Below are 16,425 nucleotides of genomic sequence, written 5' to 3'. Positions count from 1 at the left end.
CCGTTGGAGGAGAGTTGACTGGTCAACCTTACCGTTGGCCAGTCATAAATATTTAATTTTTTTTTACCTATAAATACAAATCCACATTTTCTATAAAAACTCAAACCATACATTCTCTCTATCAAAACTTCTATTTATATATATTTATAAATGGCATCGCCGTCATCGTCTTCCTATTCTACCGAAGAAGACGAACTCATTTGTCAAGCGGTTCAAACGACGGTAAGCTTTTTGAGAGATCAAAATCGCCCCCGAGCCCCATTGTTCCGCCAACCGCGTATTCGTGATCGAAAGACCACTAACGAAACTTTGATACGTCACTATTTTAGTCCCAGTCCCACATATGGTGAGGATAGTTTTAGAACGCGTTTTCGAATGACTAGACGATTATTCATGCGTCTAGCAAATGGCTTGCCTGAGCACTTTGAGTATTTTCAACAAAGGGATGACGCTAGAGGTAAGCTCGGATTCACGGCCACTCAAAAATTACCGCCGCTCTTCGGCAACTAGCGTATGGTGTTTGATCTGACATGTTGGACGAGTATCTACAAATGGCTAAAAAGACCGGACGCGATGCGCTTAACCACTTTTGTAGAGGTATATATTTTTTTTTACATTTGTTTATATATTTTTCAAATATTTACATAACTTATATAACTTTAATAATTATATTTAGGGGTCATATCGCTATACAAACGGAGATACTTACGTAGACCAACAGTGTATGATATCCAACGCATATACGAGGTGCACGGTGAAAAGCATGGTTTCCCCGGGATGCTCGGTAGCCTTGATTGTATGCATGTTGGTTGGGCTATGTGTCCCACTGCTTGGCGAGGTCAATTCCATCGAGGTGATCACCCCGGCCCTACTATTATACTTGAGGCGGTGGCGTCACAGGATCTTTGGATTTGGCATGCGTTCTTTGGGGTTGCCGGGTCTAATAATGACCTCAATGTTATCGATCAGTCACCGATAATCGATGACCTTATCGACGGGGTTGAACCCCCTCAAACTTTTTTGCAAATGGAGAACATTTCAAGTACGGGTACTACCTCGTTGATGGTATTTACAACGAATGGGGGATACTTGTTCAAGCTTACGCGTCTCCAGATTCTGACAAACGAAAGTACTCCACGAAGAAACAAGAATCGGCAAGAAAAGATATTGAAAGGGCGTTTGGAGTCCTAAAGAAAAGATGGGTAATGTTGGCGAATCCAATAAGATTTTGGACAGGGGAGAAGATAACGGAAGTCGTCATCACGTGTATAATCCTACATAACATGATACTAGAAGACGAGGGTAAAGCTATTTGTCAAAACTACCAAGGTGATATTCCAAGACAAGAATCGACGATCACCAATGAACAACGACTCGCCAACATAAATATCATCAAGAGCGGTGAGTTACACGGCAACGTTCGGCATGAGTTGGTCGAGCATTTGTGGGATTGAAGACCCGATGATCTTGTATTAGACTAGTATCAACGTAATGTTTTATATTATTATTAATGTAATGTTTTATATTATTATTTAATGTATTCTTTAAAATAGTTAAATAAATAAAAACCTGGATCAAGCCCCTGATCACCTAGACCACTACACCCTCTGGGGCTTGGTTGAGGAGCTTGATCCATGGCCATGTTATCGCCTACGTGTCAGATTTTGCTTGGCTCACCTGGGGCTCAACCAAACCCCATTACCCTTAGCCTTAAAGGGTTGCACATCAGACATACACACAGAAAATATTGACACTTTTTTTTTTTGTTGATTTCCTCTTCTGCCGTAAAAAGGGAACAAAGATGAAGACAAAAATTGAAGAAAGTAGGTTCCTTATTCTTTTTTTGTTTTCCAAAAATAAGAGAAATTTCAGAGGCCGATAACCCGTTAGTGATACCTCTTACTCGTTACTTTTTTGTAGTTTGATTTCATATATTTGAAGATTGTTTGTTCTAAGTATATGATGATTTATGTATGGCTCTAGTTTATTTAGAGAAAACTTTTTATTGTTGTTATTGATGATATTGGATTTGAAGCAGCTCTAGAGTCTCAAGGTTTTTACTCTCGGTCTTGAGAGATTTTCCACGCTAAATTTTTTGTATCTCTTCAACATTTAAAATACCATGTTTTTTGCATCTTAATAGGTTCATTCAGTTTAGGAAAAAGTTTAATCATACAAAGATTATTTTCGCATTATTTGTATCCCGTATGAGGCTAGGTCAATTCGTTGAATAATAAAAGAGCAGGGATCTTGTGTGCTAGTCTTAAATGAACAAAGGTTGCAAGTCCAATTTTAACTGCAAGGGAATTGACCCGACTGAACTGGGCTTAGCTGGATTGGGCTGCACATATAACTAATTAATGTATCACCGGTTAATGTTAGTCTTCTTCTATTACCACCTGGACCATTAGACCAACCCTTATCATGAAGTCTGACTAAGTTTTCAGGTGGGGTCCTCGGGGCCATGTATGCATTGGATATAGTAGAACGCAGATGGATAAATTTGAAGATAATGAGTGTTTATTAGGAACCAAACTCCTACTTTTAAAGGGTCTTGCTAATAAGACACCCACCTTCAAAATTCAGACACCCTTCATACGACTCGTATAGCTTATACGAGTCATATAGACTTCCATACTCTGACATCCACCAGCTTTTTGGAAAAGGTGTTTGACCAAATTCTTAAACGAGTCGTATGACTTATACGAGACGATGCTAATATTTAAACGAGTAGTATAGCATATACTACTCGTATACTGTCAATACACCCTCTAGACGAATAGTATAACCTATACGAGTTGTTTTGGATCTTTATACACCTAGGGCTGTCTCCAAGAATTGTTAAAAAAAATATTGGGCGTTGGGCGAAAATTTTTTTGGACCTTAAGTAAAATGGTATTTTTGTCCGGTTTAAACAATTACTTTTTAAATGGGCTTACTTGGTTATTATTTGCGTTGTGTAAAAAACTTGTTGTCTAAAAATGAAGTTAAAATGTTTCAAGTGAGTCTATATAACTCACAAACTTTTGGTTGGAAGTCATTCTCATTTGTCACTAAACCAAAAAAGTTGTTGTGTAATTAAGTTTAAACGTCAAATATACACTGTGTTTTTCATACACACACACACACACATATATATATATATATATTTCAAAAAAACTTATAAAACACAAAAAAACTCTTTTTAAGAAAAATAAAAAAAATATATACAACAAAAGAAACGCAAAAATAAAAAAAAGTAAAAAAAAAACAAAAAAAAGTTATTTTTCTCACTGTTTCATAAAAAAGTTTAAAAAATATCAGTTTGACAAAATTATACATATATGTATAATACTTATTTTTTAATTTTATATATGTTACTCTTTATACAGATATGTACAATTAAGATAAATGATAATGTACATATGTGTACATTACGTATATCGTGATTAAATAAAATATACATATGTGTATAATTAGGTTTTTTTTTATGAAACCATAATGAAAAATATATACTATTGGTTTTTAATTTTTTATTTAATTGTCTCGTATAGCTCATACAACTCGTATAGGCCTCCACTCGTATAGGCCTTCTCATATTAACTGGTCAACGAATAGTGACAAAAAGCTTACACCTATACGAGTAGTATGAGCTATACGACTCGTATTGATGGACCAGGATGTCCAAAAAGCAAAATGGGTGTTTGAATAGAGAAAGTCTTTTAAAATACGCCTTCACACTTTTTGTAAGGATTTTATATATTTTTTTAACTAGGAGTTGCTTAGCCAACGGACAACACGACGAATTCAGGAAAAAAAGAAACCAATGAAACCGAGCCTATATAAGTCAGTGACAGAGTTGCTTGATATTTTTTACGCTTGAATTTATTACTATCTGAGATCAAAGTTTCGGATTGGGATAGATTGGTTTTCTTTAAAAAATATCACCAGTAACCCCTAAATGCACAAATTCAACCTAGTCAACACATAATTTTAAACATAAATATATAAGTCTAATCAAAACACAATTTTAATCATAAACATATAATTCTAATCAAACATACACATAAATCATAAATTATAAGCATACAACAATAAAATAATATCTTGATTTTTTTACTCGTATTTGATTTGGAAATTGAAATCAAAGATGGATAACTATTGAAGATTTAGGAATTAGGAGGGTCGTCGGGAGGAGAAAAATCTGAAAATCGAAGAAACTGTCGTCGTCATCTAGAGCTGCCCGGTCGTCTCGTCCGATGGTGTTGGAGTCGACACAGTTGTGAAAGGAGTGAATGTCGAAGGGCATAACTCAAAAGGCGCATGTGATCGGATGTGAGGTTTTATTTTGTTATTTAAATTTTGGGGCAACTATATAGAATAGTAATAAAATTTTGAAATTGTTACAATTAGGTTACTCGTAAGATGTTTTGTTCAAATCAGGTCACTAAAGTTTTCTTTTTGTTATAATCCTAGATATTTTACCTTGATAGCAGGTTATGAAGGTTTTTTTTATTTTTAAATACTTTGACATTGCAAAACATTTTTTTAAAAATTGAGAAAAAAATTAATTGTGAAAAAATGCAAATAATAATAATAATCTTGGAAAATTGCAAAAAAAAAAAAACAAAATCCTGAAAATTGCAAAATAAAAAAATCTGGAAAATTAAAAAAAAAATCTTTTTTTTTGCAATTTTCCTCTTTTTTTTCTTTCTCTCTCTCTTTTTTTTTTTTTTTTTTTTTTGCTATTTTCCAATTTTTGTGCGAAAATATGCAAGAAATAATAATAATCTGGAAAATTGCTAAAAAAAATTAGAATTTTTTTTTTAAAAACAAATTATTTGATTTATATTTTTGCATTTTGTCACAATTAATTTTTTTTTCTCAATTTTTACTAATTTTGTCACTTAAAAAAATATGTTGCAAGTTAAACTATTTAAAAATAAAAAAAAACCTACAAAACCTGCTATCAAGGTAAAATATATAAAATTAGAACAAAAAATAAACTTTAGTTACTTAATTGGAACAAAAAAATTTCTGAGTGACCTGATTGAAACAATTTTAAAACTTGGTTACTATTCTATAGAGTAATTCCTTAAATTTTAGATTTTCTTTAATTATTACTCCATTAAGGTTTTATATGTTTTTTTTTTGAACGATCAACAAAATATATTAAAAAACTAGCAAGAAGCTAGAGAAAGAGTTCAACGCCAACACAAGAGAAAGAACACGAAAACAAACAAAAGAAATGTTACACCTTGAACCGATACCAATCCTTTCAAGTTAGGTCACGCTTCTTCCCTTTGCTTTTTATCCAAAGGTAGCCTAGCACCTTGATTTCCTTAACCAAGCTCGAGATATTTACCAGACTCCGTTATGAACCATATCATTCCTCTTTTTCCAAATACATCACGTCGCCACAAGACAAATCGCTTTGTGTGTAAATTGACCAATATTTCATTTACCACATTTTAATTTATATTCAGGGCTTTTCTTTATTATATTGTTTACTTACCAATTCAATCGGGTTTTAGTAGTTTACTTATTTTTAAAGCTTCTTTAAAGACTTTATATATAAAAAAACAACTATTTACTAAAAACATTTTAACTTAAAATTTCGTAATCAGCGAGTTCCAATAATTTGTACTTCACATATATACATAATAGGGGTGTGCATGGGGCAGTTTTGGGCAGTTTTAGACAAAACCCATAACCATAACCAATATATCAGTTAATAGATAATCATAACCATAACCGATCTGTTATGGCGGTTTCGGTTAATCGGTTTTGAAGGTTATAGCGAGTCAGTTATGGGTCGGTTAATCGTGACCAAACCAATGTATAATTGAGCCTAAAACTTTAGTACTAAAAAAATAAAAATGACATGACATAGTCCAACAAATTATATAATTCTTAATATTAATAATATATATTCAAACAAACAACTAGTGGATTAACTCTTTAGTAAAATTAAATCATCTAGTATAAAAATGAGAGCGTTATTAGTTTATTACCTTCTTTAATTTTCAACAAATTATCAACGGTGTGTCTAATCATGCTCCATAAAGATGAGAATCTTGTAAATGGGGCGGTTCGGTTTTGGCGGGTTTAAAATTATCTTTAACCATAACCAACCCGTATTTGGCGGTTTTTAAAAATTCATTAAACCGACCCACTGGTTATGTTGATTATCGGTTAAAATCGGTTCGGTTATGTCGGTTATGGTTCGGTTAATGGTTATGACGGTTAATCTGCACACCCCTAATACATACGGTGTTTTATCTCTTTATGGATATACACGTGGTATAAATATTTTGTACTTCAAATATTTTGTACTTCCAAATACACCACGTTACCACAAGACAAATCGCTTTATGTGTAAATTGTCCAATGTTATATTTACCACATTTTTAATTGATATTCAGAGCTTTTCTTTATTATATTGTTTGGGCCAATTACCAATTCAATTGGGTTTTAGTATTTTACTTATTTTTATAGCTTCTTTAAAGGCTTTATATATAAAAAAACAACTATTTACTAAAAACATTTTAACTTAAGTTTTCGTAATCAGTGAGTTCAAATATTTTGTACTTCACAGATATACATACGGTGTTTTATCTCTTTATGGATATAAATATGGTGTAAATATTTTGTACTTCCAAATACACCACGTCGTCACAAGACAAATCGCTTTATGTGTAAATTGACCAATGTTACATTTACCACATTTTAATTGATATTCAGGGCTTTTTTTTATTATATTGTTTGGGCCAATTACCAATTCAATCGGGTTTTAATATTTTACTTATTTTTATAGCTTCTTTAAAGGCTTTATATATATAAAAAACAACTATTTACAAACAACATTTTAACTTAAGTTTTCGTAATCAGTGAGTTCAAATATTTTATACTTCACAGATATACATACGGTGTTTTATCTCTTTATGGATATACACGTGATGTTTATTTCTAAAAGATACATTTGGCATTTTTAGTGTATTGTGTTTTAGTTATTTATATATGTACATGTGGTATTTTAGTTCTTTAGAGATATACTCATGGTTTTTAATTTTATATATGTACATGTGGTGTTTTAGTTCATAGATATATAGTGTATGATACTACGTGTTTTCACATCTCTGTAGCATATAGTGTTTAATTTATGTTAGTTCTAGGATTGTAAACGGGCGGAACATTTAGTGAAGCATTCGTGAACTGTTTGACGGAAAGTTTGTTTACATTTGTTTGTTAATTAATGAATTGACGCAAACAAGAAATTTCAAGCGTTTAATTAAATGAGCGAACATGGACAAAGATCGTGTTTATTTAATAGTGGACATAAAGTTTCAAAATGTGTTTATATATGCATGTTCACCTATGTTAATGTTTGTTCGTTTACTCTCATCGCGTTTGTTTTTTATGTTTGGTCATTTATTTTGTATTTTTAAACTCTTAGTATATTGTGTCAAGTTTTTTTCGAATAATCTCGGCAGATACTTATTTTTATGTTTATGATGATTGATTATGTCTAATGATTAAACTTACAAATGTTGATTTTTTTCATATTGTAATATGTTTGATTGTGTTGATCCACTCATTTGTGTTCAGTTACAAAATTAGCGAACGGACACAAACATATTTATTTTTCTTAATGAACGGACACTAACAAGAAGTTTCCGGTTATGTGTGATAAACCGTCCGTTAGTTGGATAAATGGTTAATGAACAAACATAAACAAGGTCTCATACGGTCGGGCAGTCTTTGAGAATCGCTAAATAAATTTGGGGCGGATGTGAATTTAAGTGCCGGCATTTAGTAAAATATAAATTCGATAAGTTATAAATAAAAAGTAAATGGTACAATGATAACTGTAATTTCAATACACAAAACATAAATTTCGTACCAAAATAATCTTATTTAAATACCAAACGAAACGTGATGCTCTTCTCGCATTTTTATGAAACAAACCTCTCTATCAATTCTTGATAATTTATGCTTTCCAACACGTAGTTTTCAATACCTGTCAATGCCAAGTCGTTAAATCTTTCCTGGGACATTGTGGATCGTAAGTACATCTTCCACGATTTCAATTTTGAATACGTTCTTTAACCCGAAGCCACTGTTACCGAAATAGTCAACAACACTCGATACACATTTACCGCATTAGGGAAAATCCATGTTGCATCACATTGTTTAAAGCATCCAGAGGGGTGATAATATCACTAGATAAAAATGTCTCAAACAACGTCAACTCCAAATAAGTTCCTCGACATCAATATCAGACTCTTCTCCATGCTTCAATGCTTCTCGAAGAGTATAACAACACGACTTAAGTTTGGTTCATTAAGCCAGTGAAACCGAGCCCCTATAAGCCAATGACTGAGTTGTTTTGTATTTTTTTTACGCTTGGATTTATTACCATCCGAGATCAAAGTTTTCGAATCGCGATAGGTTGGTTTTCTTTAAAAAAAGATCGCCAGTAATCCTAAATGCACAAATTAAACATAGTCAACACATAACTTTAAACATAAATATACAAGTCTAACACGTAATTTTAAAAGCAATGCCAACAAGAAGTTAGACAAAAGAAAGATTACAACGAAAACAAGCTAATAGATCTTAATGCATTATGCATTCACCTAATTAGTATAAAAATTGTTTATATTTTACATTAAAAAATACAAACTAATAGATCTTAATGAAACATTTTAAATAATTATTTAAAATGGCAGGCTTGTCATAAGTTTGAACAGATTGGCGCCAGAATGAGAAACGTCTGGGTGTAGAAGTAGAACTGACAGATGTAATGGTGAGCACGTGTTATACAGCGCAACGTGGGACATGTGTTTCTTAAGTTATGCCAATGGATCAGATTTCCCATCTTCTCGTTTCTTTTTCCTTTTTCTTTTTTTATTTATAATTTTAATATATGACATAAAAAAATTAAGAACATCTACTTTGTAGATATTAATGGATTTTAGCGAAACAACATATAAAAATTAGGGACACGCGTGGGTTGAGTAAAAACCGAATCATAATTGAATTAAATTGTTAACCGAAACTAATTTAGATGAACAAAACCAACAGTTATGGTTAAGTGAATCTGATTAACCGACCATCCGATTATGGTTACTGTTAATGTGTTTATGTTAGCTAACTTAAACCAAAACCGAACTGAACCTTTATGTTTGTGTTTTTCCAAACTTTATACATTTATTTCCATGTTCTATACCTCCATTTATAGCTTCGAACATTTAAATTTATGTTGCAACTGCTTATAACATAGCTTGGAACACCAAAACTGAACTTGAAATCGATATATTTCAGCTTTGAAACTTCATAAAAAACTTGGAACACCACAACCAAACCATTTTCAACTGGAACAAAGGAGAAAAATACATTGGACAGTTAATCGAAATCGACAGTTAACCGATTTATGGTTAAATGATCACTCGGTTATGGTTATGGCTAACCAACACGATTATTTTCTCTTTCGTCATCCCTCCCATAACACCTCTAATGAGTGCGTAAGGTTAAAGCTTTTTCTCTTTTTTGAACGTCATATATTTTATTACAATTAGTAAGCAACTAGACAAAGTGAGACAAAATTACAAAACAACACAGAAAATCAAGCCTCAAATGCAAGAACAAGATTAGAAAAGAGAACCCCACAAAAACTAACGACGCGAAACAAAACAAAAAAGAAGGCCAAAATTGAGCTCCCATGAACCTTTCCAAAAACCCGTTGCACTAAACCACGGATTTGCCTATTTCAGTTTGTCATCTCATACATACATGCTCTCATCACATGACTTTAGTGATGCAACTATGGGTACACTTTTAATAGTTTTAAAATATCAACACATCTATAATTATAGTCCTTGTTGTCACTTGTTCGCACATGTCACCATGCTAGTGTTCATTTAATAAAACTAATGTCCACGATAAAACGCATATATACACTCCCCACCTTACATTACTTTTAAAAATGACAACATAACTATAGTTATAAGAATCGCAACAAGTGCAACAATCATCACATTTTACCAGAATTTGGGTCGTTCCGTGGATAATGTATTTGTTCGATTTTTGCTTTCTTGTTATGTTTGATCTCTTGTGCTTTTATCTTTTTCGTGTGTTTCAGTAGTGTCTTTATGTAGGATTAATCGGTTTTACTTTTGGTTTTTATGAATACTATTAGGTTCGTGGTTCAGGGTCGTTACATATTGTGGAATTGTGGTGGACGAAAAGTATAAATTTAAAAGTTGAAATTAGAGATTGTGTAACTTAGTCATTCTAAAAAAGAACGTCATCTAAAGTAAATACAAGTTTAAGTTGTGGCTATTAACACATAAAAACAAAGAATATTTACCTATATTATTATTTAAATAATACGCATTACTAGAAAATGAATCATCTATCTTGTTATATATCTCATATTAGAAAACAATCACACCTATAGTTATAAAATACGTTAATTAATCCTTGGTCGTGTATACATGTTTACTCACGTATCTTCCTTTAACCCATCCATACAAGCTAAAATTGTTGACATATTATATACAAACTTTAACACTTACACATCATTAACAACCGTATCTTTGTTACAAAACTCTTACACACATGAAGTAAATTCACACAGTATATGTGTTTTCTTTGCATATATATATAATGTGGAAACATGTAAGTATGTAACATGTGTGATACTTGGGTTCGCTATTTAAGAATTGAAGGTTAGACAAGTATCCATGATTCATAAATTCTTCAAACAAATAAAAAGAGAGACATGCATCAAATTTTTTTAATAAATTTGGTTACAGTGATCCAAAAATAACGGGTGTATTTAGAGATGTTTTGTAGCATCAAACACACAAGTGGTGTTGTACACTATTCTTAACTTATCTAAGCACTTGAGCAGGACGTGTTGCGTCGTAGCTGCATACATCTCTGATATATGCATTTTTGTCCAAAAAAAGTATACTATGCGAGTGAGACTAATAAATTACAAGAGATTCACGTACTACATGGAGAATGTTAGTCACATATGATACAAAGAATGTACTCACCTATAACATGCACATGCATTTTACGAGATTAGATTTTTACACGTAATATCATAAGTTCATGTATCACATTAATTATAGACGTGATTAGTGTAATATGGCCATAGAGACCAGGCCTTACGGACAACTACTTTCTTAAATTTATTTAATTGAAAAGAAGAGATAAATTATATGTGTTTTAGTGTAATTTTGAATTTAAGGATAAATGATATGATGTGAATCACAACCACTAAAACATATACATTTTCTTTTTCTTTTTCAATTAGATAATACCTTTTTCATACATTTATCACTACCATTTTTAAAACCACTTTCATAATATATTAAAAAATTATAAAGGGTGAGCGATAGTTTTTCAAATATACAGAAAAATAACAACGTTTTCTAAAATATAAAAACTCTTCACTCACAACACTCTAAATCGCTCTCTAAATTATAAAAACACCACTCATATAAAATAAGGGGTTAAATGAGAATGCTCTTATTAGCTCACACTACTTTCTCAAAATTATTTTATGTTATTAGCTATCACTACTTCTTAAAGTTTATTAACATAACAAATATACTTATAGACGGACGGCAAGAATTCTCATAACACAAATGTAACGACTCTTCTCTTTTCTATTGGTAAAAGGGTAGGAAAAAAATTAAGATTACAATTTGTGGGTATTGTTAATTCTACATATGTGAATAAAAAAAATATACACACCCAAAGAGGCTAAGGTCTTTCAAATTTTAATGGGCAATTCTAAGGGTTATCTGATATTGAATAGCATAAAAATATAATAACAAGATATAATAAAAACAAAAAAAACAGAGATAATGCAATGGATGGTTTTATGTGCCCCACAAGTCCACAACGTAATTATCAGACAATCAATTATTCAAATATTTATTTTTATAAATATTACAATGTCATAAAATGACAAAAAATATTGAGAAAAGAAATAAGAAAGTTAGTGAGTACAAAAAAATAAAAATATAATATGGAATTTTATTTTACCGCTACAATGACAGAATTTTTTATACTTAATAGTTGATGGTAACAGATATTTTAACATGTTAACCTTACAATTATAACAAACACATTATGTTCTTTACTATCAAATAACTAAACAATAAGTATTAAATCCTAGAGTCTGAGGAGAACCGAAAGAGGGAAGGGGGGGGGGGGGGGGGGAGTCAAATTTCCAACTTCCTTTGTTACGTATAAAAGTTGGTTATTAACTTATTATATAGAAAAAGTTAAGTTTAATATGATTTATGTTTTCAGAAAAGTGTGAATTTTAATAAATAAAAACATGATTTTTGTAAAAAGTCTACTAGTTAAGACGCCCGAGCTTGACTAAGCTAAGCTCGAGCTCAATTTGTTTTGACTTACGAGAGCGAGAGTGTCAACTCGGCTTGTTTCGAGTTCTTTTCTAAACCTTAAGCTTGACTTGTTTTTTATTTATTAAATAACTCATATACATTTTTTATTATTTTTATACATTGTGTGCAATACTTTAAAAATATACTAGGCTCGTTCAGTCTAAATAAAAATAAACTATCTTCCTATAAAAGTTTCGAGTTCAAACTTGATAACTAAACGAGCTTATTTCAAGCTTTTTGTGGATCCGAGCTGTTCGCGAGCTTTACACTTGAATAATAATAATAATAATATAATATTATTATTTTAATTTTTACCACCTAAGATTTTAAAACCAATCCAATCCAATCCAATCCAATCCAATCCAATCCAATCCGAAACAACCTGGATTGTCGGTCATCTCTCTCTCCGATGTTAAGTTAATAGGTGTTTGTTTGTTTAGTTTACTACTACATTAACTAATCCGAAACAACCTGGATACCGATCTCTGTTTCTCTTTCTCACTCACCCAGCCGCCGCCTTCAAATCCACGAATAAAATAAATTCGTTTTCATTCTTTATCCATCCACTCACTCATCCTATTTATTCAAACCCACCCCTTCTTAATATCATTTCCTTAATCCATTTTCTTTTCTTTTTTAATAAAGCTATAAAATAGATATTCAGGATCTGTGTGCTGCGCCGGTAGATTATTATTATTATTAATCCACCTTTTCCCGTAAATCATTCTCTTGTCTTCTTACTACTTGTTCTACCTTCTTACATTAGAATTCAATTAATATTATTATTGTGTAATGTGTGTGTTTTGTAGACGCAAAATTGTGAATTTGTCACCGCCGATGCTTCTAGAACCCACCACCCGCCGCCGGAGATTTCTACTTTGACAACGTTATTGTTTATTTTTATTGTGTAAGCCCTTCTCCATTTTATTTAAATTGGGTATTTTTTATTTTTTGGTTTTTAATTAATTCGTTGAATTTTGGTTAATTTTAATATATTTTTGATTTTAGGGTTTTGTGAGTAATTAAGAAATGGAATTAGGTGGTAAATCAGTGGATGAAGTGTTGGAGGAGATAATGAGGATTCACAGGTCACTTCCTCCACGCCCTGCAATTGATGACGTGGAAGGTGCCAGGATATTAATCCGGAACTTGGAGGCCGAAGAACAAGCGAAAATCGAAGCGATTGTTCGACAAAAGAAGCGGAAAGATGTCCCCGATGAGCTGTTTAATGTGTTGGTGGAGATGCAGAAGTGTTTTGTGAGGTTTCAGAGTGAAGAGCAGAAGAGGGAAGCTGTTAAGTTGTTGGATCTTGAACACACCCACCAAGTGTTTGATGAAATGATTCTGAGAGCTTCCAGTTGTTGCGGGGACCGGAATGGCCAGTCGGGTGGTTCAAGTTTAGGTTCAGCTTCAACCAGTGTTGCTAGCTATGCTTCACCGAGCACGGCCAGTGTGGTTTCAAAGCCGGTTTCGAGCTTGTATTTTGAGAAAGAAGCGGTGAAAGCGTCTGAGTTGGTTACCAGAGATTATAGCTATGTGAGCAAGTCGAAATCGGTGTTCAATGGTGATGTTTTAAAGCCCAAAATTGTTGATTCCACATTGAAACCTGTAATAACTTCCGGTGAGTTTCGAAATGGATTCGCTTATTATCTTGTTGTAATTATAATGACTACTATCTTGAAGTTTGGCTGAATTGATGGTTATAATTTGTAGGTCAAGATGGTTCAAAATTGAATTTTATGAAGCTTGCGAGTCTGATTGAAGTGTCGTCGAAGAAAGGAACTAAAGATCTGAATCTTCGGTCCAAATTGATGGACCAGATTGAATGGCTTCCGGACTCAATCGGGAAGTTATCAACTTTAATCACACTAGATCTATCAGAAAACCGTCTTGTCACATTACCGTCTTCCATTTCAGGCCTTTCATCATTGACAAAACTCGATTTACATTCCAACAAAATCGTTGAACTCCCAGAGTCTATAGGTGATCTTCTCAGTTTAATCTATCTTGATCTTCGCGCGAACCAGTTGTCAACTCTTCCAGCTAGTTTAAGCAGGTTGGTCCGTCTTCAGGAGCTTGATTTGAGCTCAAACAACCTCTCGGTTCTTCCAGAGTCAATCGGTTCACTTGTGAATCTACAAAAGCTCAACATTGAAACCAATAATATTGAAGAAATCCCGCATATTATTGGTCATTGTGTATCACTCAAAGAGCTTCTTGCAGACTACAACAAACTTAAAGCTTTGCCAGAAGCTATTGGAAAACTTGAGTTGCTAGAAACGTTATCGGTTCGGTACAATAACATTAGCAGGCTTCCAACCACCATGTCATCATTGACAAACATAAAGGAACTTGATTTAAGTTTCAATGAGCTTGAATCAGTGCCTGAAAGCTTATGTTTTACCACCACCCTTGTCAAAATCAACATCAGCAACAACTTTGCCGACCTTAGATCCCTACCTAGATCCATCGGGAATCTTGAGAATCTTGAAGAACTTGATATGAGTAACAATCAAATACGAGTTCTTCCGGATTCATTCAGAATGTTGTCAAAGTTACAAGTTTTAAAAACCGAAGGGAACCCTTTGGAAATACCCCCTAGAGATGTTCTTGATCAAGGCGCTCGGGTGAGTTTTCATTTTCATTATCATTATTTTGTATGATACGATTAATAACTTTGTTTTTCGGTATTCAAGTTATAACTAATTTAACTGATTTATGGTTTTCTTTTTTCAGGCGGTTGTATTGTTTATGAATGAACTTCACCAAAAGAAGGATGAGAAGGTTCAACCAGTCAAAAAGAAGAAATCTTGGACTCATATTTTCTTTTCCATGTCGAATAAACGCAAGCGGATCACCATGACTAATTGAACAAGGTTCGTTGTCAGTCTTTATCGCGTAAAAAATGAATCTTGGATCTACCCTTGTATTAAATAATAATGAGTTATATTAATAATGCTGTGACAGTTATAAAAGATATAGACAGGAAAAGGGATGGAAGGTGATGAATGATGAACATGTGGGATTGTGAACAATTTTAGGCTGTATCTTAAATAACTACTTTGGAACTACTGCACAAGGATACTGTCATCACATGCTATTGCTTTTACCTAAATTCAGGAGATGCTGAGCTGTCATGGGCTGGAACAGACACCAACTCTTTCTTCAAGTATGCTTCTTCTCATTCCCCTTATAGTCATACTTTAATACCCTATTGTTGTTGTTATTATAATAATAATAACTATGATCATCTTTATTTATTTATTTATTTTGTATTTCGTGTAACCGGAACTGAAAGTGTATGTTTGGTAAATACCGAAAGTAGACGATAGTTACAATCAATAAGATGAAAATTATGTGTGATTTACACGTTTAAAATGAAAATCTGTTAGGGGACATATGAAATTAGTTTCAACTTTTGTTGGGTATTGAGTTGCATAGCCATGTGTTGATCATGATGGGTTGGCCCATGTCTCTAAAAGTGTGTTCTCCGGATAACTATCGAACGGGAGGTTATAGATGTTGCCATGTCAACATTATCGGGTTGCTGTAAGCATCAAAACAGTGTTGTGTTTAATGAATATGTCCAAAGGAATAATAAAATGACATCTAGATTCAAGACTTCATTGTAAAAGATCATCTTTGTCACTATGATAATATATTATTAATATGATAGCATCCAATATTCGTGGTACATGGCAAGTTGCTATCCAAAGTTGAATGAGCCGAAAGAACCATTATGGTTTGAGCATCAATGGTTAAAGTTAGATGGGTGTTTGAATGTGCGTTTTGAAAGTAAATATGTAATGCTAAATAGTGAAAGCGAGATGATCTTATTTAGCAATAGTCTTGAGTCATGTTGATGCGTAATCAAGGTGAAGTTTTTGTTAATCTTGTATCCATTATGCAAGATGGTGCGCCACAATCTTTGAGAAAGATTTTAAGGGTGTCACTAGCTACACAAGCTTATAGACGAAGAACAAGTTCGAATTTGTGAATTTTCTATTTCTCA

At 32.6% G+C, this 16,425-nt stretch overlaps 2 protein-coding genes across 3 annotated transcripts in view; one reads left to right on the top strand and one right to left on the bottom strand.

Annotated features, from left to right (window-relative positions):
• Positions 1-16,425, bottom strand: part of LOC143530391 (very-long-chain (3R)-3-hydroxyacyl-CoA dehydratase PASTICCINO 2-like) — a 265,235-nt gene that overhangs the window by 206,954 nt on the left and 41,856 nt on the right. The gene's annotated exons all lie outside the window — the stretch shown is intronic.
• Positions 12,945-16,215, top strand: LOC143530417 (plant intracellular Ras-group-related LRR protein 4-like). Of its 2 annotated transcripts, none has more exons than XM_077025962.1 (6): positions 12,945-13,129; positions 13,223-13,318; positions 13,433-14,034; positions 14,127-15,040; positions 15,150-15,289; positions 15,390-16,215. In XM_077025962.1, the coding sequence occupies exons 3-5, from the start codon at positions 13,443-13,445 to the stop codon at positions 15,282-15,284; spliced, it is 1,641 nt and encodes a 546-aa protein (XP_076882077.1). In that variant the 5' UTR covers positions 12,945-13,129; positions 13,223-13,318; positions 13,433-13,442; the 3' UTR covers positions 15,285-15,289; positions 15,390-16,215. The 2 variants fall into 2 exon arrangements, with proteins under 2 accessions (XP_076882077.1, XP_076882076.1); XM_077025961.1 differs by having other exon boundaries at positions 15,381-16,213.

This window comes from Bidens hawaiensis, unplaced genomic scaffold, assembly GCF_021521415.1.
Source record: "Bidens hawaiensis isolate Kalapana, Puna unplaced genomic scaffold, B.hawaiensis_p1.1 tig00008945_1, whole genome shotgun sequence".
Taxonomy (NCBI): domain Eukaryota; kingdom Viridiplantae; phylum Streptophyta; class Magnoliopsida; order Asterales; family Asteraceae; genus Bidens; species Bidens hawaiensis.
Note: the sequence above shows the minus strand (reverse complement) of the source record. Positions and strands in the feature narration are given on the sequence as shown.